Below are 23549 nucleotides of genomic sequence, written 5' to 3'. Positions count from 1 at the left end.
TCTAGGACTGCTTTTCTGAGGCTGGAGGGTTGGAGGAAGTGGAGGAGGAAGAGGCTTGATGTCCACAAGGACGCGCTCTTTGCTTTCTCCTGTAAGATCTGTACATGGAATTTTGCTGCTGCTGCTGTTGGTGTTGCTGCTGCTGACCTTGTCGGTAATTCCGAAAGGAAGAGCGACCAAAACCCCTGAATCTCCTGTTGGTCGAAGAACCTCTGATCTGGAGACCTAAAGATTTAGCAGTTGCCCTACTGTCTTTAAATCTCTCCAATTTATGGGATTTTTTCCCAAGGAGACCAGATCCATCAAACGGCAGATCCAGCAAAGTCGCCTGAATATCCGCCGAAAAGTCTGAGGATTTTAGCCAAGCTAATCTTCTAGTGGCGACAGCAGTGCCCATGATACGTGCCACAGAGTCCGCAGTGTCCAGACCACTCTGTATCACTTGGCGAGCCGCTGCCTGTGCATCCGAAATTACCTCCTCAAAATCCTTCCTGTTGGCATCAGGAATCTTAGGAGCTAAAGTACGCATAGTATCCATAAGGGCATGCACATACCTCCCCATCAGACAAGTGGCATTAGTCAACTTCAACGCCATGCTTGCAGAGGAGAAGGTCTTTTTAGCCACCTGATCCTGTTTCTTTGCCTCTTTTTCACAGGGGACCTGAGGAAAAGCACTCACATTCTTTTTGGAACAGGCTGCTTGAATGACTAGACTCTCTGGTGATGGATGAGACGTCAAAAAAGCAGGGTCTTCAGGTGCAACCCTGAAACTTCTTGCCACACTCTTAGATACTGCAGGAGCTGACAGTGGTTTTTTCCACACCTTCAAAATGGGTTCCGTTAAGGCATCATTAAACGGAAGCAATGGTTCTACCACAGAACTAGGTGAATGCAAAACCTCTGTGAGAAGATTGGATTTAAACTCCACTGTTGGCAAAGTCAATTGAAGAAGATCCGCAGCCTTCCTCATCACAACATGATAAGGCTGGATGTCCTTAGAAGGTGTATCAGAGCCTGATGGCAACTCCCACTCCGGAGAGAAATCCAGGCTACCAGCGTCAGCCAGTTCATCAAAACAATCCTCCTCCAATTCACCTTCCTCCACATCAGGATGCGACTCCATATATCTTCGCTCTTCCAAAAGGCGTTGAGCTTCCCTTCTGGACCTCTCCTTAACACGCCTCGCAGCCGGATACACCAACGGCTGCGACGGAGCCGGGATCGACGTCGGTATCGAATCCGAAGGCCCAGCGGGATGCTCTCAAGGGCGATCTGGAGCGGGCGACGGCGGAACCAGCGTCGACGACCTCGGCGGAGCCGGAAATTGCCATGGCGGCGTCGGACCCAGCATATAGGGCATGAATGGAGCAGGAGGGTAGGAGTGAGGGACTCCTAGATTGAAGGCCAGAGGACTCATGGGACCCGAAGGTGCGCCAGAGGGGTACCACGCCCTTGAAAAGATGCCATACATAGCGTTCAAAAACGCCGATGGGTCCTGGCCTGGGGTTGGAAAGGGAGGCTGCAAACCCTCAGGCTGGTCTTGTGGAAAGTTCGGATTCGCCTCTTCGGCAGGCGCGGAATCCACATCCACCTGAACCTCTTCCTCATCTCGGGCCGGGGACGGCGCCGGAGACAGATTCGAAGCCGGAGTCGGCGACTGCGCCCGCGACTCCGAAGGCGAGGCCTCACCTTCAGGATCTGAGACATCCAGCGTAACCACCTTAGAACGTACCTTCTTCGGTGACCTCGACCTCGAGCCCGACTCCTTACCGGAACAACGTCGGGACTCATGCCTCCTCTTCTTATGCTTCCTCTTCGACTTCGAAGCATGGTCTGAAGCGAACCTCGAAGACGACTCCTCTCGAGACCCGGATCTTGACTTCGACCTCGACCTCGCCCTTAGAGAACGAGACCTCGAAGATTTTCCTTTTCCAGCCTTCAGCTTCGCTACTAGGAGTTTGGTCTCTCTTTCCCTCAGGGCCTTCGGGTTCATCTTCCGACAAGATGAACATCCATCCACATCGTGATCAGAGCTCAAACACCAAATGCAGTCCTCGTGCGGGTCAGTAATGGACATCATTTTCCCGCACTCCCTGCAGGGCTTGAAGCCGGTCTTCTTTGTCGACATCGTCGAAGAGACAAGAAACAAAGAAGCAGAAAGTGGTAACAAAAAGGCAACAAAGTACCAGTTGGCTACTGAGATTCCCGAAACCGTTAGCGTCGACGACGCGGAAAAAAGGGAACTGATGTCATCACGCCGGCGTGGGCCTATTATAGGCGTCGGTGACGTCAGCGTAGTCGCGTGCGATGCCGTGTCTCTATGACGTCCAAGTCCACGTCGGCGCAAGGCTACGAAAAGAATTTCCGAATGTTGCTGACGCAAGGGGATATACACAAGGTGAGGAATCCACACGGCAGATGTATCTATCAGAACAGCAGTTTTTGCTGTAGCCTTGTCTAAAGAAGTATACAGAAAATGCATGGGGATTTTATACTTTGAAACCCCCTTTTTGTTTAGCCCCCGATTGACGGATCACCTTGAAACTATCCAGGAAGGAGCTCAGGTGGATGAACTCTTTATCTGGAACATTTTCTGAAGATTCATCAAATGTGGCCAAAGTAATGAGCAAACTAAAAACGCTTTCTATAGAAAAGCAGACCTAGATATATATATCACTGAAAAAACAAAGGTTACATGGATGTTATAGTTAGGCTCAGATTTCACTCATACAAAACCATAGAACTTCAGTAGCTATAGTTACCTGAGCTAATTATAACTTACGACACCGCAATGCACCACTTATGACCTCACATATTACATCACTCATGACATGGTCAGTGGCATTACTGATGACATCTCAATTGACATCACTGATGACATCATCTACAGAACTACTCACACAACCACTCACACCCCATACAACCTCTCATGCGCCCACTCAGACACACAGACATCTAGTCCCATGCCCATTCACAGAATTTCCCTGGTTTTGTATGAGTGAAACCTGAGCCTAACTATAATGTCCCTGTAACCATGGTTTCTTCAGTGAATTTCTAAGTTTAAAAAAATAAATATATTCCCTAACTATAATGTCCCTATAACCTTTGTTTTTTTAAGGACATTTCTAAGGCTTTTTTAAATTCTTTTTCTAACTATATCGTCCCTGTAACCTTTGTTTTTTAAGTGAATTTCTATGCTTTTTCCACCAGTAGTCGCATTTGCAGAGCGGCGGAGATGGGGGTTGGGCCTCCGATCACCTCTCAGCAATCCTGCTGTGTGGGACTTACTGGAGGTAACAGAAGGGGTAGTTAGCCTCCAAGGACCCTCAGCATCCAAGGGGACTTCCTCCTCCAACCAGTTGTGCACCAGGAGGCCCCTTTGCAGACTGCTTGATAAAGGGGTCGGGCCTACGGCAAATTCCCCCAAAATAAGCTTTTTTATTTTTTATTTTATTATGGCAAGGACCCGTGTGGTCCCGCCTTCCCGATGCAGATTTCAGCCCCGGGAATCCAATCCCCCAGGGCCCAGCCTTTTTATTTGTATTTGCAAATAGGGGGAGAGGTGTGCTGCGTGGCCCAGCTTTTTGGGCCAATTTCGGCCTATTTGTAATGGGGAGGAGGACCGTGTTGACCAGGCTGATTTTGGTCCCAGGGACCCAATTCCCCGGGGCCCGCCCTGTTCAATTTTATATTCTTTATTGAGGAGGGGGGGGGGGCATGTGACCCTCCTCCATGGGCTTTTTTAGGCCACAAGAAACCCCATCCCAGGGACCTGGCTATGTCTGCTGGGTGCCCCAGTGCACCCAGTCTCCACTAGGACTGCAGAAGGAGCCTGAATGCCCCAAGGGTCCCTGCCAGCACCCCGCCTCCTGCTGGAACTAGCACTGGTTTCCGACATAGGAGCTACTAAACCAGCAGCTCCCTGTGTCTGAAAGCAATCTGCTCCACTTACAGGAAGCGAAGGCATTTTATCAGCTAGCACTTGCTAGTAGCGGAGCATTTGATGTGTTTTATGGGTGCTGATTTCAAACATTATATTATCCCTATCAGCCACATGTATATATTTCTGTACATAGCATGAATGCTTTTTTTCCCTATAGGTCACTTTCAATGCTCTGTCACCTTTTAGGAGCACCTTATCCTTCTAGATAAAATATAAGTATTGCATTATACTGTTAGGAATTGGATTATATATTCAGTTATAGGATATGTATAAATAAATGCACTAAACGCATAACTACAACTTACTCTTCTATCCCTGTTTTGATACTATTGCCGTGGAAGTCAAGGGCTGCACTTCCCCCATAGGGACCACCTTTATTGTTCATTATTGTCCGTCCCTGGGTTACTGGGGAGTCCCTGTTGTTCTAGATAACTCTTCAAAAATGTCGACCACCATCTTGGAATGGTAAAGAAAAAAATAGCCACCACAAGAAGACACAAGCGCATGCATGGTGATGCATGCATGCGTATATGTCATCATGTAGACACTTGTGCTGCTACATCATTGATTTTTTTTTGCCAATGATAAACAGCATCAGCAATATTAGTAATCATTTTTTTCTTTCATCATAAAACATTGCCTTCTGACAAACGAAACAAGCAGTGGCAAAGCCAGTGGAGTGCGCTGCACTCCACTTTTTTTAAAGGAGCAAATGAACCCCAGGGGCGAGAGTTATTAAGAGTCTGTTTCACCACGTAATCCAGTCACTACAACAACTTGCACATTCCGTCTCTTCGGCAAGCGAGGTGATTACACAAGCATGAAGAGCAGAAGCCACAGATTCCATGACACTAGGCTGCCCAGACTCGCAAGTTGAAATTTGTAAAAGTCTGTTGACGGTCCCCCAAAACAGCTAGGATTCCCACTCTCGGCCAGGGGAAACAATCATCAGGCTCGAGTCGGGGTACCACGCAGGTGGACGGCGTCCCCCCATTTATTTTACCAGGAGCTCGATTACTGATGGTGCAAGCCACCTTTCGTGACATCACTTCCTGTCGCGACGTCAGCGTCCCCCCACTTCTATTTTTAGGACTTGTGCCCTACTGACTCACCCAATTAATGAGAGACAAAAATGAGTTTCTTTCACTGAATACTTGGCCTTCGCTGGCAAACTAAATTATAGCAAATTAGCTTGTAGTTTTTGGGAAAGCTGTAACGAATGGCAACGTAGAAATCCTTGCAGTATCAAACCAATATGAGATTTCACCAGCCCCCTCCTTCCCCCACACTCCCCCCGTGTTATGTAAGGAGCTTATGCTTGCCTGATCACAAAATGTCATAATTAGTACATCAATTAACGTTTCAAGAAAGTATAGTTAAATGATTCAGAGAAGTTGAACTGACTTGTCCGACAGGGAGAGCGCTGATGTGTGGAAGTGTTTGCAGATGGGCACCACTTCACGCTGCTCAATTTCTGAAAGCTTCACAGTTTCCAAAAACTTGACGGCAACGCGCTCCAAAGCATCCTCCGGCCATGGCTTGAAAAAAGAGAACATTCATCAACAGACATGCAGTGTGACCATATAAACCAATATACATATGAAAAATTATATTAGATATGTCACTAACTAACTTTAGGCCTGTTACCGTGATCTTCTAGAAAGTATTTGCAATCTGTAAAAGTAACTCAATTAAAGCATCTAGAAGGGAGTTAAAGATGCTTGTTACCGTTTCAATTTCTCATGCAGCAAGACATTTTTTCTGAGAAGTAATATTAGGAACATAAACACATATTTGCAGAAAAGTTGTTGAAAACTGTACCTGACATTTTATGCAGTCATCCTAGCAAGCTAGATATCTATTTTAGGGCTTTCATCTGGTGCAAGTTCCAGAGTAAGGACGAACGGGAAAAAAAGATTTATTCGACTTAATTTACCAATTTATATAGTGCGTTTATGTTGCTGCTGAGCTCATCAGTGACACAATCCAGTCACCTTCCCGTTTGAAGTCAGGTGGGAGGTTACATATAAAACGTACCTGCAGCCTTTATATTCTTTCAAAATGTGCAACATTAACAACCATCTACCTAACATGGCCCAACACTTCAGGTAGGCATGTAACCTTGACGTAAATGCAATTAAAGCATATTTTCTTTCAATGTATTTGATTTTGTAGTGAAATACCTTGAACATACTATTCTGACTGTTTAAAAGTCACCAACTAGAGTGCTGAATTCCTTTGGAACTTACTGCACACTGTAATATCTGAAGCAATAAAAGTCTTCAGGCAATTTTAGTGGACTAGTGATTAGTTCTTTATGCCATGCCGGAGTGGATAGGTACATTTAGTTCCAAAAACATAAAGGAATTGCCTCCTTTGATTTCAGAGGGTCCGATTCCGCGTCTGGCAGTCTTTGACCGCCAGATTCGCGGTGGCATGTCCTGCGGCCGCCCTATTCCAATGCTGCCATTCGGACCGCAACAGCTGCGCCGGCTGCACCATTCCCTGGCAGGGGCGCAGCAGACAGGGGTATCCAATATGATCCATCGAGCATATTATGAGTTTTCCCGCTGCCAGCTTTTTCATGGCGATGAACTGCCATGATGAGCTGGCGGTGGGAAACAAAAGGGACCCTACAGGGCTCCAATGCCCCCCCCCCCGCCGCCATGAGGATGAATTCAGGTGCCCCCCTGTTTGCATGCACCCCAAGTTCCAGCACGGCAAGGACTTCACAGTCCATGCCATGCTGGAACTGCTTTGCGTTCCCATTGCGGTGCCCGTTTTCAGGACACACCAGTGGGAACAGTACAAGAAAAGTCCACCTAACACGAGAAGAACTCGTAATGTGGCAGGCGGACCATGCACATCTTTGGTGGTGCTGTGCCGGCGCAAAGCTGGCGCAGCACCGCCAAAGTCATAATCAGGCCAGAGTCTGTAGGAACTCCTAATTTAAACAACATCAAATCCAAGGGGTTGTCAAATGATAACTACAACAGCCGACCTCTGAAGTGTTTTGTGAAGCACAGTCGAGACAAGTCTGCTAGGGCAGAAGCCATATTGTTTTAAAACTTTAAGGATAGAAGTCCCCGACCATCTATGGAACAGCACCTTCCCCACCATTTTCTCTTTGTCCCTTCAGGTTGCCCAGCATTTTTGCAATTGGCAATCGTTTATGGAGCAACTGGCAACAAATCTCATCAATAGAAAGTAAAGGGAACTGAAATAGTAAAAACTTTTGTTTCTAATTGTTGTCCCGTTAATTAAAACATGAATGTATAGCTACATAAGACGAGTTGCCGAAAAAATCAATGTATAAATATCAGGATGAAACAGGTTAGACAGCGAAGAATCACAGTAGCAAAGACAGCCAAACACGTTACAAATTTGAATGGAAAAAGTCAAATTACAAAGGCCACGCATGCATACCTGGAACCAGTCAATGGTGCAGCAGTTGACGAGTGAAGGGAACTGCCTGAGTCGATTACGGAAAGCATCCCCAATTGGACTGAAAGCCACTACAATATGGAGATTTTCTCTGCACCGGTTCACAAAGAAGGCAAACATCGCCAAAGGACTAAGTTCAGCAGATTTATTTCCAGCTTGTGCTGCAGCCATCACACCCTTAAAATAAAATAGAAAATGCATTACTGATTCACTATTAATCTTATGGTGTTCTAAAAAGCGGCCATTTCATTAACTATACATTTTTTTTAAAAATGAGCATGGAACTGATACAAATCCGCTATGTGCCATTGATATTGTTGGTTCGGATGTATGACGTTACAACGCAGGCTATTACAACGCCTGCCTTTACAACGCGGTTTTTACATCGCATACCATTACAACGCATAGCGCTTTTGGGTGCTGGATAGTGAATAGTTTAATTTAGGCTGGCGTTTTTCGAGCGTATCGATATATTCGACCTCCTTCAAAATATAGGGCAGAGCGGACAAAGTGGTGCTCCTGCCTATACAATTCTCCCTGACTACGTTTGGCAGAATAAAGAGATGAAATTCGGAAAAACAAAGTAGAGCCCAAAATTACATAAAATAAAAGAAAAATTTGTGTTGAAGAGGATAAGTGGTTCAAGAACCGAATAGTGGAGTCGCTCGATAATTAGCCTGATTAAAGGATTGCAGCTGTGATATGGGGAGCCCAACTTAACTTGGTTTTCCTGGAAGGATCACGTAATTCCCAGTCACATGTATTTGAAAGATATACTGTATTCACCCTATATGCAGAAAGCGATTCTGTCATGGTCCTGAGGAAGGTGGTCTAAGCCCACCGAAACGCGCGTCGACCTAGCGTGGAATCCCAAATAACATTCTGTGGTTGCTACTCAGCCAGAGTTGCTCTCTGATAAACCCTTTGTACAGAAGGAATAGTTGGTTATTGAATGGTGTGTATGCAAGTATATGTATGATTGATTGGTGAATGTGATTGGGGTGTGGATATCTGGTTAGTTTTATCAAGTTTTTTTGCACTATATATATAAAAAATGAAAATAAGTATTATGATGATGTATGTTTTTATATTTGCCTCAATTGTCTAAAAATAATACAATGAATTTGTAAAAAAAGAAATTTTGACATATGAAAAGTTTTGATGATATATATACTCACTTCTTATTTTAAAAAAGAAATACATTTTGACAAATTTACAAACACTTGTTACTGGCATATCTGGTAGGACATGTTATATTTATAGGAACCAAGATCCGATGTTCAAAATATGAAAGCCACAAGGGAAATTTGCTATATTTTGTGTGTACTGATATTTTTCCCTCTTTTCCCTGGCTTGAAGTAAATCAAGAGGGGGTCCCCTTTTTAGGTCGAAGCACGACCTGCTTCAATGCGTAGCATTGATAGCAGAGTCTGCTTCGACAACTATTGCTGCCCGTTATTGGGAATGTGGACAGGAAAGGGTGCACGAGCGCAGAGTAGCTCAGTTTTCACCTCGTGAGCGCGCACGGCGCCGTGCCCCTCTCCTGTCCACATTCCCTTGTTCGTACTTTAGTTTAATTTACTATTCCAACTCCAGTTCCCGTGGACACTAGGGAAGGTTTTGGATAGTAAATTAAACTTATTCCCTATCCTAGAGCGCCCCCAGCGCAATGCGTTGTAATAGTTTGCGTTGTAATGACCGCATTGTAATGGTAGTGCGTTGTAAACGTTTCGTTGTAAGTGATGTTTAACTGTTGGTTCAGATGGATACTGTCTTCTCGTTGCAAACTATTTCTCTTTGGAACAGCTCAGCTACCGGCAGCGGTGCCAGATTTAGTTTTTTCCATGCTGCACGTCACTGTGTGGAGAGCCACTAATATACATTTACATTGAACTGTAAATTGCACTCTCGTCTGTTATGTAGAAATGATTTAATATTCTTGAAGGTTACTTGGTGGCGCACGTTTTATTTTGACCACTGGCTTCCTACTCAAAATCCACAAGCCAGGTTTTGCCAGTCCCAGATCGGATGCGCTCTCTATCTATTTGGAGGATACCCCTTTGAAATATAAAAAATACCCTTTGGCCACACTTTAATGTTCATGTGTTAGTTTACATTATAGACTATTTCAACACAAAAATAAGCTAAACATAATTGCATATTGTTCAATTTCATCTCTATTGAGAGATCCTCAGGCCAGATGCTCATACTTGCTGCTCGCAGGTGCTAGTTGCAAAAGGGACTCGGATTTTTGAAACCAGAAAAGGGTTTTTGCCAGCCTACCTATGTAGAAATAGGTTGGCTCACAAAAAAAGAACTTGGAGTGGGCTGCAGTCCGACCTACCTCATTATTTATGAGTTAAGTCACAAATGTTGACTCACTCCGACTGGAGAAAACCACAGGTTTGGCCTACTAGGATCAGCAGACCACCATGTCTGATGGAATAGAAAGATAATACCTATTTTCTTTTTAAAGCAGCCAGATTCCCTTAAAGGAAATGGGTCAGCTTTAATAAAAAGCAAAACAAAAAAAGTTTCCATGGACCACTGAATACTCAACCAATACCTTTGCCAAAATTAACAAAAGAGAAGCAGTCCTGAGGGGATATCACCACCATTGAAGTGTCAATAACTTTTTAATGGTTTGCAACTATTGCTACATATGGTACTGAATCGAAAATTGTAATAAACACCCACAACACACCACTGCCAAATAGCGATTAGTAAACCATTTCTAAATTAATTTAGCAAATGGCAAATACTTTGGCAATTTTGTAAAGAGATATAGTACATAAGTAAAAATGCGTTAGCGGCGGCAAACCCACTGGAGAATTGCTAGGTTTGCGGCCACTAAAATGTTTAGTACATCTGGCTCTATATTCTCAATGCATTTCGTGTAATAAGCACTACAACAGATCAATAGGGATAAATGACTGGCAAAGCTAGAGCTACGTTGGATTAAACATGTGTAAACTTTAATACCAAATGGCTTGAATGATAAGATTAAATAAAAAAGTTTTTGCTAAAGTAGAACTGAAAATAAAATAAAAAGGCTACACTGATGAACCTCGTTTAATATGGACAGGTTATATTTAATTGCGAGAAAATATATATATTTTTTATAATGTTTGTGGCTAAGCATGTACTGGGCAGTATTGTTACCAGGAGATGTAAATGATTCACTGAGCTTTATGAATAGTTTTCAATAATTCAATATAAATGCTAGGTTAGGAATCACAATTAGGTTATTTTTTTGTTCTATACGTGACAATGATCTGTTTTAGTATTGTCTGAAGACGTGTACAATGCACCACACAATTAAGACAGTATATTATCAAATCATTATGGATTTGTGAGAAACCAGGACTTTCTTCACTGTCCCCCCACTTTTTTGTCCCCACTTGGACTACTAGATTCTGGTTTTCTGACTCTGGTGATGCCCTGGACTCTGCTAACCTCGGCCTGTGGTCTGTGTAAAAGGCCCATGGTAATTAGGTACAATTACAATTTGTACTGACAACCTACCTGCAGGTCCCTAGCATATGGCAGGGCATCTAGGTTTAGAGGTCCAGTGGATTTAATGCACTTAAGTGTGCACTGCTGTGGTGTCTGCTATCATTTTAAAAGCCATTACTGCTTTGCAGACTGCTTTCAAAATAAAACTATGTCCAAATTTGACTTAGGAATTAAAGATACTTACAAAGTATTAAACTACCTTATTTGTATATATAAGTCACTCCTAAGGTCTACCCCAGGTGCACCAAGGGTAGGGTCCCTTGTTACAATAAGCAGAGACATTATAAAATATGTTTCATAAGCTCTGGTGAGGGAATAATTGCCAATTTCGTTTTTCCCAGTGAAGTACATTATCTCCATAGGCTAACATGGGAAGGATTTATTCAACTTTAATAAGGTCTAACCTAGTGACAGGAGAGAGTTGAAAAAATAATTCAAAGTCTCTAAATAAAAGGAAGAATAAATCCAACAACTTGCTAATGTTAGATTTATTTTAACTGTGACAGAAAAAAAGTTATAGAACTTGCTTTTCTGATGTGCGTGAATCCAGCTCTAGAGCAGCGCCTCTTGATTAGCCAGCCTTTGACAGGCTAAGTCAAACTGCTCTGATGAGGTGTGAAGTGGCTTGAAAGGAAACAAAGACATCTGGTGGGAGAAGATCCTTAAGCTGCAACGCAAAAGGCAGGAAGGGGGCTGGATAGTCAAACTGGTCTTTAGAGAGGGAAAGACACTTAGGACAGGACTGAGGCCCACCCCTACTTCCTACACCCCCCGCCAGATAGGAGGTCCTGTAATTGAATTAGCAGAGGGACAGGCAGGAAGGAGAGTGTTAGTGAAAGTTAGCCACACCTGTAGCCAGACCTTAAACTCCAGGAAAGATTTTGAAGTTTATAGAAGAACTAGTTACTTACCTTCGGTAACGTATTAGCTGGTAGAGACTCTATTTAGCTGCAGATTCCTTACCTTTGAAATTCCCAGGTATCAGGCTAGATCCGGGAACTTTTGCTGAGCAATACTATTTGCGCGCAACGTCTGGTGGCTCCATTCGGCTCCGCATGATGTCGCCGGCGTCGGTTATGACATCGCGGTGCCTTTATAGTCGCCACCCAGGCGTACGGACATCATTACTTTTCATACTTTCAATGCCAGAAGCGCAGGGTGACAAAGTAACTGACATAGTTGTGTGTAAAACTAGAGCCCAGAAAAAGGGGGAACAACCCTAGCCCTACAATATCAGTCCACAAAGCGGGGAGGCATGGATGGGGCTGTAAGGAATCTGCAGCTAGATAGAGTCTCTACCAGATAATTCATTAACGAAGTTAAGTAACTTGTTCATCTGATAGAGACTTCTAGCTGCAGAGTTCCTACCTTTGAATTAGATAACCGAGCCATACCATCCCGGCGGTGGGTTGCGGACTCACATCCTAGACTAAAAAGTCTTGCAGGACTGAACAGGCAAGGTGTTAGTCCCTGCGAACTTGCACATCAAGGCAGTAATGTTTCAAAAACGTGTGAAAAGATGTCCACATCGTTGCCTGACAGATGTCTTGGACTGAGACACCCCGAGCCAAGGCCGTAGTTGCAGCCTTTCACCTGGTGGAATGGGCTCTTAATCTCTCAAGGGGCTGCTTCTTGATGCAGAGAACGACCCAGCGAGAGATGGTCATTTTCGGCCCTGCCCTTCCCTTCTTTGCTCCCACGAACCCCACAAAGAGTTGGTCATCCACCTGGAACTCTTTTGTGTGGTCAAGGTAGAACGACAATGCTCTTTTTGAGTCCAGTTGGTGGAGATGCTCCTCCTCCTTAGAGGGATGCGGAGCAGCAAACAAGGTGGGCAAAGTGATGGACTGACCCAGATGGAATTGGGTCATAACCTTTGGTAAAAAAGATGCCCTGGTATAAAGCACCACCTGTCCAGAAAGGACATAAGATAAGGAGGAAGCTGGATAACGCCTGCAACTCACTCACCCTCCAGGCTCACAGAAGTGCCACTAAGAAGGCTGTTTTGATGGTCAACAGCCTGAGGGGACAATTGTGCAAAGGATCAAAGGGAACACACATCAGGTAAGTAAGGACCAGATCAAGGTCCCACTGGGGCATAACAAAGGGCAGGGGTGGAAAAAAGTGAGTCAGTCCCTTTAGAAATCTATTTACAATAGGAGATTTGAAGAGAGAGGGCTGGTCTGGCAGCTGCAAAAAAGCAGACAGAGCAGAAAGGTAACCCTTGAGAGTTCTGAAGGCAGAGCACTGCTGGACAAGGGTAAGAAATGAATAAAAGGATAGTAGAAAGAGAAGCAGAAAGAGGATCAATGGACCTTTCTGTACAGTATGATACAAATTTCTGCCAATAGCAGGCGTATACTGTCTTAGTGGAGGGCCGCCTGGCCACCAGAATAACGTTACAGACTTCGGGAGAAAGGTCAAAGGCTATCAAGTGCCACCGCTCAATCTCCACGCATGGAGGCGTAGTGACAGATTTGGGTGGAGGACCCTCCCCATCTGCTGTGACAGAAGAAACTCCCAAAGGGGCAGCCTGATCAGAGGATCGATACTCATTCTCAGGAGGTCTGAATACCAGACTCTCCTTGTCCAGCCCAGAGCCACAAAAATGACTTGGGCCAAGTCGCTCCTGATATTCAGAACCCTGGGTAGGAGTGGTATGGGCAGAAAGGCGTACAACAGGCCTGAGCTCCACTCATGACGAAAAGCGTCGCCGAGCGATAAAAACCTTGGAAACTCCAGCACGCAGTACTACTGACACTGCACGGTCTCTTCGGAGGCAAACAAATCTAACCAAAGTTCTCCCCACTGCTGAAAAAGACCTTGAGCCACCTCCATCTGAGATGCCACTCGTGATCCGCAAGGCATCGACGGCTGAGTTTGAATGCCCTGGCATTCAGAGAACCTGCCAGGTGTTGAAGAGTCCACGACCCCATCCGCCCTGTTTGTTGCAGTACCACATGGTGGTGGTATTTTCTTTGAACACCTGCACTAGTTTCCCCTTGACCGAGGGAAGAAATGCTTTCAATGCCAACCAAATCGCTCGGAGCTCCAACAAATTTATGTGGAGCTACGACTCCGCCGTAGACCAGTGTCCACTGATCTTCACCTCTCCCAGATGGGCGCCCCATCTGAGAAGTGGTGCATCTGTCACGACAGTGAGATTTGTTTGGGAAAGGGAGAGCAGTCTGCCGTTGACCGAATCGTGGTTCATTAACCACCACTGCAGATCTTTCGCAGTTCCTTCCGAGATCTGAACCGTGTCGGGGAGAGGTCCCAGATGCTGTGCCCAATGGAACTTCAAGTCCCTCTGCAAAGTCCACATACGCCATCCTGCATGTCTTACCAACAGGATGCCTCAGAGTCCTGGTCTCGATGCTCGGGAAGATAAACCCGAAACTGCACTGTGTCCAGAACTGCTCTAATAAAAGGGAGCATCTGAGAAGGAATCAGGTGTGACTTTGGCACGTCGTCGAGGTAGGGGAAGACCGACACCCCAAACCTGCGCAAATGCACTGCACCACTACCATCACCCTTGGTGAACACCATAGGAACACTGGTAACTCAGAAGCGGAGCACATTAAACTGAAAGTGCTCACAGCCTATCTTGAACTGCAGGTAACACCTGTGGCCAGGCAGGATGGGGATGTGAAAATACACATTCTGCAGGCCCAACGCTACCATCCAGTCTTTCTGGTCTAGAACAGAAAAGACCTGAGCCAGAGTGAGAATTTTGAATTTTTCCTTCTTGAGGATGAGATTGACAGCCCAAAGATCTAAAATGGGCCATAGTTCCCTTGTTATTCTTTGGAATCAGAAAGTAGTGGGAATAACAGCCACAGCCAACTTCTGAAACTGGGACCCTTTCTATAGCTAGTTTGGCCAAAAGAGCCATAACTTCCTCTTGGAGCAATTTTAAATGATGCTCCGTCAGCCATTCCTGAATAGTAGGAGTAAAAGAAAGGAAAGGTAGAGAATTGCTCTCCTGGATGATCTGCAAGACCCACTTGTCCGATGTTATGGATCTCCAGTGGAAGAGATGATGACAAATTCTCCTACCAACTGCAGTAGTATGGTCTAGCAGATTCAGCCTAGGAGTGCTTGGAGGCTGCGGCTGCCGGAGGCAGTGTGGTAGATGACTTCTGGCCTCCATTCCGAGATCGTAATGCACTGCGTCCACATCCACGCACGGCTTGGGCAGTCTGTACAGGGCAGTGGCTAGGGTAGGGCTGACGCAGCTGGAAATCCCTTATGTTTCCATGAAAGGGGCGAAAGGAAGACTGGCCATGAGGAGTGGAGAAAAGGCCCAAGGATCTGGCCATAGGACGAGATTCCTTGAAGCTAACGAGGGCCGAGTCTGCTTTTTCCCCAAAAAGGTGAGTTCCATCAAAGGGCATGTCCATCAAGTTAGCTTGTAATGATGGGTGGTCTATGAACTCCTATTTGCAGAAATGATCTAACCTTATTATTCTGGCTTGTTCGATCAGTGTGCAACGTCCGAAAGTGTGTGCCTAATCACACTTAATGTAAAATAAAATTTGTGGCCAGCCAGCAATGTTGCCTACCGGTCTCAGACACACAATACTTGATTTACAATCAATAATAATAATGTATTATTGATTGTAAATCACTTAAAGTAGTGCATGTCTGAGACTGGTAGGCAACATTGCCGACTGGCCATCAATTTTAGTTTACATCAATTTAGCTTGGACATCACCCGAGAAGCCAGTGGTACGAAGCCAGGTATAGTGTCTCAGGGTCACAGTCATTAAAATTGATCTGCCCAGCTTATCAGTCGTATCTAACCCAAACTGTATGGCGAATTTTGTTGCATCCCTCCCGTCTTTGGCAGCTTGGGAGAGCACAGCCCGGGCCTCCTCCGGGACTTGTGGAAGCACTTGCGCATCCGTCTCCCAAAGGGAATGGGAGAAATGGCCCAATAAGCATGTGGTATTCACCGACGGCAATGCAAGGCCGGAGGAAGAAAACATCTTCTTCCCAAATGAATCCGACCTTGTGGATTCCCTATCCAGAGGGTTGGAAGAGAATGCGCCTTGGGACGTAGAGGCCTGCACCAATGAACTCCCTGGGTTGGGGTGTTGGCTGAGAGAGCTTTGGGTCGCCCGGAGCTGGGCGATGGCCCCTGTGCTAGGTTTGGACCAAGTTCCTAGAAGGACGTCTGGAAGTGCCTCATTGAAGGGCAACAGACGTTCGGAAGTGGAAGCCCCAGATAGAAGCACCTCAGTCAGGAGATTAGTCCTGACTTGCACGGAGGGCAGCTCCAGTCCGAGGACCTCAGCTGCCCTCTTTACCACCATGGAATAGGATGCTCCCTCCTCCGTAGTCATCATAGGAGGTGAGAGCATGCCAGTATCTGGGGAAGTATCCAGACCACTGACCTCCCCAAGTTCCCCATACTAGTCCAAATTCTCCTCAGAGATATCCTGATTCTCAAAAGGGTCCCCAGACCCCTCCAATTCCTCTCCTGAGCCTAGCACATCTTCAAAGTGCTCAGGCGACAGCATAGAACCTCTGGGTTCTGTCAACATCGGAATCAGCGTTGATCAATGTTGTTCTGGCTCCCTGTCATCGAGGATGAGGATGGGGCTTGCGCCACCCACGGGCTTCGGCGACATCGTAGGCACCGACTTTGGGTTCAACACTGGGGAAGGTCGCGTTGGCACGACAGGCATCAAACCGGATCTGGGATAGAATCCCTGAGGCCCCACCAGCTTCTTGGCCGGCGACATCAGTGTTGAACCCAATGGGGCTCCTTCATACCCCGCGGGGCCTGAAGGCTCTCCAGTGGGGTTGTTCTGCTCAAGTATGTGGCACATGGCCTAGTAAAATTCCTTGATTTGAGCGGGAGTTGCTCTGGCTCTTGGAAAGGGAGGGGAGGCGCAAAGTCAATTCTGGCTCCCACTCCAGCTCTGCGGATCCGTGCCTAGAGCGTTGGTGCTCCTTACCCCTCTCGACTATGGACGCCAGTTGAGGTGAAGACGAAGTCCGTTTGGACTTCTTCTTGTGCCTCTTTCCCAAGCGTCCTGAGGACCTCGAATGGGAGGAAGAGGACAAAGGGCTTCTGGAACAGCCCCACAAACTCCTCTTCTTCGAACTGGACTGTGACCTCCTCAGAGTCTCGCTTGATGGTGTCGACTGCCGGGCCACGAGTAACTTCATTGCGCGCTCCCTGAAGCCTGACAGTCCGAACGCGACTTCGTAACGTGGTCGCGCTCAAGACACCAAAGACAGAAGCAGTGGGGATCAGTAGCTGACATCATGCGGGAACAAGTCCTGCATAGTTTGAAACCTGTCTTCCTCGAAGACATCCCTCGCACACGAATTTGATTCCAAAAATTTGCGACAAAAGTAGAGAAAAAGCCTGCCAAAAAGCAGAAGAGTGGTAGCTCTTCCCATAACAGCGCTTAACTGGCGTGGAAAGAAAAGAACTGATGTCTGCGGGCTGAGTGGCACCTCTATAGGCACCAGGGCATCATTACTGATGCTGCAAATGCTGATGACATCGCGTGGGGCCAATGGAGCTACCTGATGTCGCGTACAAGGGGTATTGCTCAGCAAAAGTTTCCGGATCCAGCCTGACGCCTAGTAAATTCAAAGGTAAGGAATCTGCAGCTACAAGATCACTTCTTTCTGGGACAAAAATTTGCCACACTTTCTGGGGAAGTGGTAATCATTGAGGGTGGTACCCTGGCCTGCACCCCATTGGTCAGGGGTGCCCCTCTGCTTGCCAACCCAGAAGCCTGGATAAATATGGGAGAGCTGCCCAGCAACTCAGATCCCTGCTTGGAAGAAACAAGAAGAAGAAGGATTGCCCTGCTGAACCCCTGGCCTGCACCAAGAGAACTGCACTCAGAAGGACTGCACCTCCTGTCCACTTTGGGTTTCAGCAAAAGAAAGACTTACCTGACTCAAAAACTTTGAGGAGTGGACTCCCTGAGAAAAAACAGGTTAACAGAGCTCCACCAGCATCATCTCTACTAAGAAGAACTCAGTTGGATAGCACGCAGTGGACTTTTAAGGAGTTGGCCAGTAGCATTGAGGGTCTTGGAGTCCCAACTTCCCAAGGAGCAAATAAGAGATTCTGGAACCCTGGATTGGTGTTGTGGACACTTCAAGAGCCCAAAAGGAAATTCTGAAATAAGATCCAGAAGTTTGGAATCATTTGGAGAAATGTTGTCAAAAAGCTCCATAAGTTGACCAACCTATCGTCGAGAGTCAAGCCAGCGATGTCGAACCGTGACTCAGTCTGAGATCCAAGTTTGCCCCTTTGAAACTCTGGAGCATTTCATTGTCAATGAGACTTCCAGGAGTTGACCTAGGCATCACACATCTTCGAATTGCATGCAGGCCTGATGAGGAGATCTGCTTGATGTCGAGAGAAAAAGCTCCAAAAAATGACTAAGTCATTAATTCAATTCACTAAGTCAGAATGTAAAAACTTGACCGGAACCTACCGCTCATTGTATCAGACCCGCACTCCACTGCAGTCAGTCAGAAACTTTCAGTTTGTCCCGGTCAAGCGCGATCAGGTGTCCCAAGTTGGTACTTTTGGCTTTTAAGCACTAGAAAGTATTTCATCTTTAAAAATTCATATCTCCAGTTACCTACATAGAATTTGTGTTGTTTTGCTGTCATTTTAATGATAGAAATATTTCCTATTCTTAAAAATTGGTGTTGTTTTTATTGTGTGTTGGGTCTTACTTATTTAATGTTTGGTGTTTTTAAATGCTTTACACACTTGTCTCCTAAGTGAGCCTGACAGCTCGCAGCCAAGCTGCCAAGGGTTGAGCAAGGATTCATTTATTGAGAACTTGACTGGACCTGATTTGTGATTCTGGTGTGATTATTAGTAGTAGGTACCTACCTACACCTACAAATAAACCTCCTTCCAACAGGATTGCATATTGGGAAGAAAATGCAGTGGTCAACGGGGCCATGATCAACTCCCCCTGATGTCACTAGCCTATACAAGCACAAAGTTAGGTGTCAAAGTTTGACAACTTACACTTTGCAAATGGTCAGCACCTGACCTAGCAGGAGTTAACCACTGCATGCATACAGTTTCAAAGCATTTTTGCACATCATTGGGACTTTCAAAGTGGAAGCTATACCCCTTAACACCTCCCCTTTTCCTTGGAAATCACAATAGGTCATAATGGTGCATTGTAGTTTGGCATAGCAATTTTTACATTACATAGCACTTTTGTGCATTGTCATTTGAGACTTTGTAAAGTTAGTTCCACTGGATTTGTGAATGGATGCTGTGCCTATAGCCCCGTTGTACAAGCAGTGCAGCAGAACATTTGCCTTTCAACGATCAGGTTTTGTTAGATACAAAGGGACTCCAAACATATGTAAACAATAAATACAATAAGGAAAATAAAACATATGAGGACTGTATGGAAGTCAACAATAGAGAACCTGTTCAAGCCAATGTTCCTGTAGAAATGCTAACTTTTTTCTTTATTGGCTAGTGTATGTTATTTACCCTTCAAACATTTTTAGATATTGTTATGTTATGTTAAAAAGTCTCTTCTATAGCGCACGGCTGCCCCGGGGGGCGTCCCGGCGCTTTGGCAAAGAGACATACAGCTAAGAAACACAACGCAACACCCCGGAGGTCCCGACAGAGATATTATACCGAAAAGAGCCAGGTCTTCAGCTCCTTTCTGAAAGCAAGAAGATTGTTAGACTTTCTTAAGGAGACAGGAAGCTCATTCCAGCAACGCGGGACCAGGTATCGAAAGGCACGCCCTCCAATCCGGGCCAATTTAATCGGAGGGACGACAGCTTTGGCCAACAAAGCCGACCGAAGCGACCTCCTAGGGACATAAAAGGCCAGGCGCTTCTCCATATACTTAGGGCCAATAGAATGGAGAGCCTTAAATGCCAAGGTCAGTACCTTAAAGGTAATTCTTTTGGCAATGGGCAGCCAATGCAATCTCATGAGGAGTTCAGAGGCTTTCGCCCTGCGTGGGAGACCAAAAATGGCTCTTGCAGCCGAATTCTGCACAATCTGCAGTTGGGCCAGCAGATATTTAGGCAGCCCGATATACAGGGCGTTCGCATAATCTAATCGCGAGCCAATCAAAGACTGCACAATGATTTTTTTATGCTGCAAAGACAGCAAGGGGAGAAACTTCCGAAGCATTTTCAAAATGCCGAAGCATTTCCCCGATAGACCAATGATTTGAGGTCTGAAAGAGAGGCTGTCATCACATTGCACCCCAAGGTTTTTAACTTTCACAGAGGCCTCAGCAGGTGGAGACATGTCCTGGGGCCACCAGGTCTTCCAGTTAGGGTCCGGCGGACAGCCATAGAAAAGCAACTCCGACTTGTCGGAGTTGCATTTCAGTCCGTGCCGCAAAAACCAGTCGAAGACCGCACTCAGGCACTCCCCGATCATACCACCATCAAAAGCCTCTCCCTTTTTAGATGTAAAAAGGAGCTGGGTGTCATCAGCATAGGATATGATCCGGGCACCGAAGGACTCCGCTACCGCCGCCAGAGGGGCCATATAGATATTGAAAAGGGTGGGGCTCAGGACAGACCCCTGAGGAACCCCCACCTCGAGCGGCGGCATTTCCGCGGAGAACGGAGGTGCCCAGACCACGTGTCGACGGCCGGCCAGGAAGGACTTAAGCCAGTTCCACACCGTCCCACGAAAGCCGAACTCCCAGAGTCTGGAAAGGAGCGCGGCATGGGGGACGGTGTCAAACGCCGCCGACAAGTCCAGCATAACCAGAATTGCCTTCCCCCCCAGATCAAGCGTCTCCCTGATGGCATCGGTGATATCGAGCAAAGCTGTCTCCGTGCTATAATTAGCACGGAAGCCCGATTGGGAATCATGTAGAATGTTTTTGCTCTCTATATAGTTGGAAATAGAGAGCTGGACATGTTTCTCGATCACCTTTGCCAGAGCAGGTAGAAGGGAGATAGGCCTGTAGTTAGCATGGACTAATGGATCCAGAGTGGGCTTTTTGAGTAGTGGCAAGATCAGGGCATGCTTCCAGGCCGACGGAACTTCGCCCGTAGTCAAGGACAGATTCAACAGCGGATTAACCCTGCTGTTGATTGCAGGTGCTAATTTTCCTAAACATTTCGCTGGGCAAGGATCCAGTGACGAGCCAGACTGGAGCCGAGAAAGAAGGTCGAGGGAAGAAGCCACAGATAAGGAAGGGAAGTTCGCAAAAACTGTACTTCTATCCGCAATGGGCGAGCAAACGATGGCCCGATGACTGGAAGATGGACCGGGTCCGGCGTCAGAGAGAGAGTCCTGATTGGACTTAATTTTGTTAATAAAAAAGTCCCCCAACTGACTGATCCAGACCTCAGAATGAGAATGCGAGGGGGAGTTCGAAGAAGGAGAAGTGTACTCCTTTACAATCCTAAAGAGCTCTTTGCTCCTATTGTCCGCCTCGTCAATTCTGCGCTCCAAGAAAACCTTCGAGAATGTGCTTCCGATAGCTCCTAACTACCTCCCGGTATTGGATTTATCATCCGGGGCGTATTTACGCCGCCACATTCTCTCTGCTTTCTTGCATTCCTGGCGCATTTTTCCCATAGATGGAGTAAACCATGGGGCCGAGGAAAGTCTGGCCCTAGATTTATCTGGTATCCTCGGGGCCAGCTCCTCAAATCTAGCAGCCAGCCACTTTTGGACGGAATCTAAGTCTTCCTCCAAACTGCCCGAAAGCCGACATGGATGACAACACAAAGCATCAGCCAGCATTTCCTCCGAGACCTGATGGAAAGGTCGTCCCGACCATTTGACCTCTTTCTGAACTCTGGAACCACTCAAGGTGGAAGACAGAATGCAAAAGTCGATCAAAAAATTATCAGTCCAGAGCACAGGACGCGGCATAAAAACATCCAACATCCTCGTCGAGAAAATCTGGTCAATGGTATGACCCTTGATATGCGTGGGGCTAGTGATGTAAGAAATCAGCCCCAAAGGAGCCACAATCTCCTGTAATTTAATGGAGTCAGGATCCGCAACAATATCCATGTGGACATTCAGATCCCCCAGCAGGATACAGTGCTCTGATCTAAGGCAAGGCACCGATAATGCCGCCTGTAGATCGTCCAAAAAAGAGCCAAAAGGCCCAGGAGCTCTATAGACAAGAATCCCCGTGCATGTTTGACTGGGAGAAAGCCTAAGGGTAAAACCTAAGTCTTCACAGCCTGTGATATTCTCGACGGCAAAGATGGAGCAGGGGACATTCTTGTCCACAATCAGGGCCACACCCCCGCCTCTACCTCCCACTCTGTCCTTCCTGAAGATGTTATAGTTAGGAGGGATGGCAGTTGCCAGGTCAGGACCTGAGCAATCCCCTAGCCAAGTTTCCGTAAGGAACAGGCAAGTTGTTCCAGAGCCATACAGCAGATTCCAGATGTCACCAGCATGTCTGCCTAAGGATCTGGTGTTAAGGAGAGAGCATTGATGGCGCGTGGGAGGGGGCATCGTGGCAGAGACCTTCGGAATAGAGGCCCGCCAGCCACATGCAGCACAGCCCTTCCTAAGAGAGCGGACACAAGGCAAAACATAGTGGCAATGGGAGAACTGTCTGCGCAACGCAAACAGCTCCGAAGATGAATAAAATATCATGATAATGAACTACGAGCCCCTCAGCCGAAACGAGCCAGGACGAGCGAGGTCCTACCTCGTCCGCCTCCGAGTCGCAGACGGGCAGGACTCTGGCGCAGGGAAGGCGCTTCCGCTGCGCGTCACCGCTGCGCGCCAAGAGACGAGCTTTAAATAGCCAGCTCTCAGCGTGGCTGGAGGCAGGGACGCTCCAAGATGGCGTCCACTACTCCCTGCCCTGCCCAACCCAAGATGTCGCTCCCCACCATAAACCTCCCCGAAACCGGACCCGCAAAAACTGCGGTGATCTTCCAACAATTTTAAAGTGCAGGTAAGGGACCGGAGCGCGTTATTAAAAACAGGGAAAACGCTAAAATAAATTAAATCAGATAGGAGAAAAACGGACTGTTTTAAAAATTTTCCAGAGCAGCGCTCTAGGCGCACGAGACAACCAGCGAGGCGCCGCTGCGACTCTCACCCGCAGGACTCCTTAGCCAGACTGCCCCCTCAGCAAGCTCGCCCTAAATAGCCAGCTCTCAGCGTGGCTGGAGGCAGGGACGCTCCAAGATGGCGTCCGCTACTCCCTGCCCTGCCCAACCCAAGATGTCGCTCCCCACCACAAACCTCCCCGGAACCGGACCCGCAAAAACTGCGGTGATCTTGCAACAATTTTAAAGTGCAGGTAAGGGACCGGAGCGTGTTATTAAAAACAGGGAAAACGTTAAAATAAATAAAGTCAGATAGGAGAAAAACGGACTGTTTTGAAAATGTTCCAGAGCAGCGCTCTAGGCGCACGAGACAACCAGCGAGGCACCGCTGCGACTCTCACCCGCAGGACTCTTTAGCCAGACTGCCCCCTCAGCAAGCTTGCCCTAAATAGCCAGCTCTCAGCGTGGCTGGAGGCAGGGACGCTCCAAGATGGCGTCCTCTACTCCCTGCCCTGCCCAACCCAAGATGTCGCTCCCCACCACAAACCTCCCCGGAACCGGACCCGCAAAAACTGCGGTGATCTTACAACAATTTTAAAGTGCAGGTAAGGGA

The 23549-nt window shown here is 46.8% G+C and overlaps 1 protein-coding gene across 1 annotated transcript in view; it reads right to left on the bottom strand.

Moving 5' to 3' along the window:
• Window positions 1-23549, bottom strand: part of DNAH12 (dynein axonemal heavy chain 12) — a 1534490-nt gene that overhangs the window by 715510 nt on the left and 795431 nt on the right. Inside the window, exons 45-46 of the mRNA XM_078661571.1 lie at window positions 7370-7564; window positions 5348-5481 (exon numbers count right to left, since the gene is read on the bottom strand). Of these exons, the coding sequence (XP_078517697.1) occupies window positions 5348-5481; window positions 7370-7564 (329 nt within the window). The remainder of the gene's footprint in view (window positions 1-5347; window positions 5482-7369; window positions 7565-23549) is intronic.

This window comes from Lissotriton helveticus, chromosome 9, assembly GCF_964261635.1.
Source record: "Lissotriton helveticus chromosome 9, aLisHel1.1, whole genome shotgun sequence".
Lineage (NCBI taxonomy): Eukaryota > Metazoa > Chordata > Amphibia > Caudata > Salamandridae > Lissotriton > Lissotriton helveticus.
Note: the sequence above shows the minus strand (reverse complement) of the source record. Positions and strands in the feature narration are given on the sequence as shown.